General features: G+C 51.6%; 1 protein-coding gene across 1 annotated transcript in view; it reads left to right on the top strand.

The window, feature by feature from the left end:
• LOC107097305 (protein Wnt-7a-like) overlaps positions 1-1,652 on the top strand; it is an 8,279-nt gene that overhangs the window by 2,427 nt on the left and 4,200 nt on the right. The window contains exon 3 of the mRNA XM_015394404.1: positions 1,239-1,510. Coding sequence (XP_015249890.1) covers positions 1,239-1,510 — 272 coding nt within the window. The remainder of the gene's footprint in view (positions 1-1,238; positions 1,511-1,652) is intronic.

The following is a 1,652-nucleotide window of genomic DNA, read 5'->3' as shown; positions in this document are numbered from 1 at the left end:
CCTTCCTCTGGTCCAGAACCTTCCTCTGGTCCAGAACCTTCCTCTGATCCAGAACCTTCCTCTGGTCCAGAACCTTCCTCTGGTCCAGAACCTTCCTCTGATCCAGAACCTTCCTCTGGTCCAGAACCTTCCTCTGACCCAGAACCTTCCTCTGATCCAGAACCTCCATCTGGTCCAGAACCTTCCTCTGTGATCCAGAACCTTCCTCTGGTCCAGAACCTTCCTCTGGTCCAGAACCTCCATCTGGTCCAGAACCTCCATCTGGTCCAGAACCTCCCTCCCTCAGAACCTCCCTCCAGAAATCCCAATCTATGATCTTTTATTTATTTGTATAATACAGCTACAAATAAATATTTCAACCCTGAGAAAATAAATCTTAATATTTGTTCCAGTAGCCTTAGTTTCCAGAGGTCAAAGGTTTCCTGTAGTTTTTCCAGCAGGTTTGCTCACACTGCAGGAGGGATTTTGGCCCACTCCTCCACACAGATCTACTCTAGATCAGTCAGATTTCTCGCAAAGATTCTCTATTGGGTTTAGATCTGGAGACTAGCTAGGCCACGCCAGAACCTAGATCTGCTTCTTCCAGAGCCGCTCCTTGGTTATCCTGGCTGTGTGCTTCGGGTCATTGTGATGCTGGAAGACCCAGCCTCCACCCATCTGTAATGCTCTAACTGAGGGGAGGAGGTTGTTCCCCAAAATCTCCCAATGCAGTCACCCTGTCCCATGTGCAGAAAAACTCCTCCAAAGCATGATGCTTCCACCCCCATGCTTCACTGTAGGGATGGTGTTCTTGAGGTTGTTCTCATCATTCTTCTTCCTCCTTAAGCAGGGGAACCTTCAATGCCATGCATGATTTCAGAGAACAGTAACCATAGAAACGGTGGTCCTAGCTGTATTTAGGTCATTTAGCAGCTCCTCCAGTGTAGTTCTGGACATAGGATCATTGAGACCCCACCATCATTGAGATCCTGCATGGAGCCCTAGTCTGAGGGAGATTGACAGGTTTGTTTCTGACCCACTCTGCATGGCGCGTTTCTGACCCGCTCCGCCTGGTCCGTTTCTGACCCGGTCCGCCTGGTCCGTTTCTGACCCGGTCCGCCTGGTCCGTTTCTGACCCACTCCGCCTGGCCCGTTTCTGACCCGCTCCGCCACACTATTATTTGCCATAGTGTCTGGTATGTAAGGAGGCCACCCAGGCCTCTGACCACGGCTCTGATGGCTGCTCTCTGCCCCTGCAGGTAGTAAGGAGGCGGCCTTCACCTACGCCATCATGGCCGCCGGTGTAGCCCACGCGGTGGCGGCGGCCTGCTCCAGAGGGACGCTGAGCGGTTGCGGTTGCGACCAGGAGAAGAAGAACAGTTACAACCAGGAGGAGGGTTGGAAGTGGGGCGGCTGCTCTGCTGACCTCCGCTACGGCCTGGCCTTCTCCAAGGTCTTCGTGGACGCACGGGAGGTCAAGCAGAACGCCAGGACGCTTATGAACCTGCACAACAACCAGGTGGGCCGCAAGGTAAGGATGAGGACCTGTTAACTGTTAGATGGGTTATTGTTCATTCATTCATTCATTCATTCATTCATTCATTCATTCATTCATTCATTCATTCATTCATGTCTTTACTTTAAGCTTCAGAGTCAGTCTGTATGTGGTTCCT

Source organism: Cyprinodon variegatus, unplaced genomic scaffold, assembly GCF_000732505.1.
Source record: "Cyprinodon variegatus isolate N-32 unplaced genomic scaffold, C_variegatus-1.0 Scaffold683, whole genome shotgun sequence".
Lineage (NCBI taxonomy): Eukaryota > Metazoa > Chordata > Actinopteri > Cyprinodontiformes > Cyprinodontidae > Cyprinodon > Cyprinodon variegatus.
The sequence above is the reverse complement of the archived record's forward strand: the minus strand, read 5'-3'. Positions and strand labels throughout refer to the sequence as shown.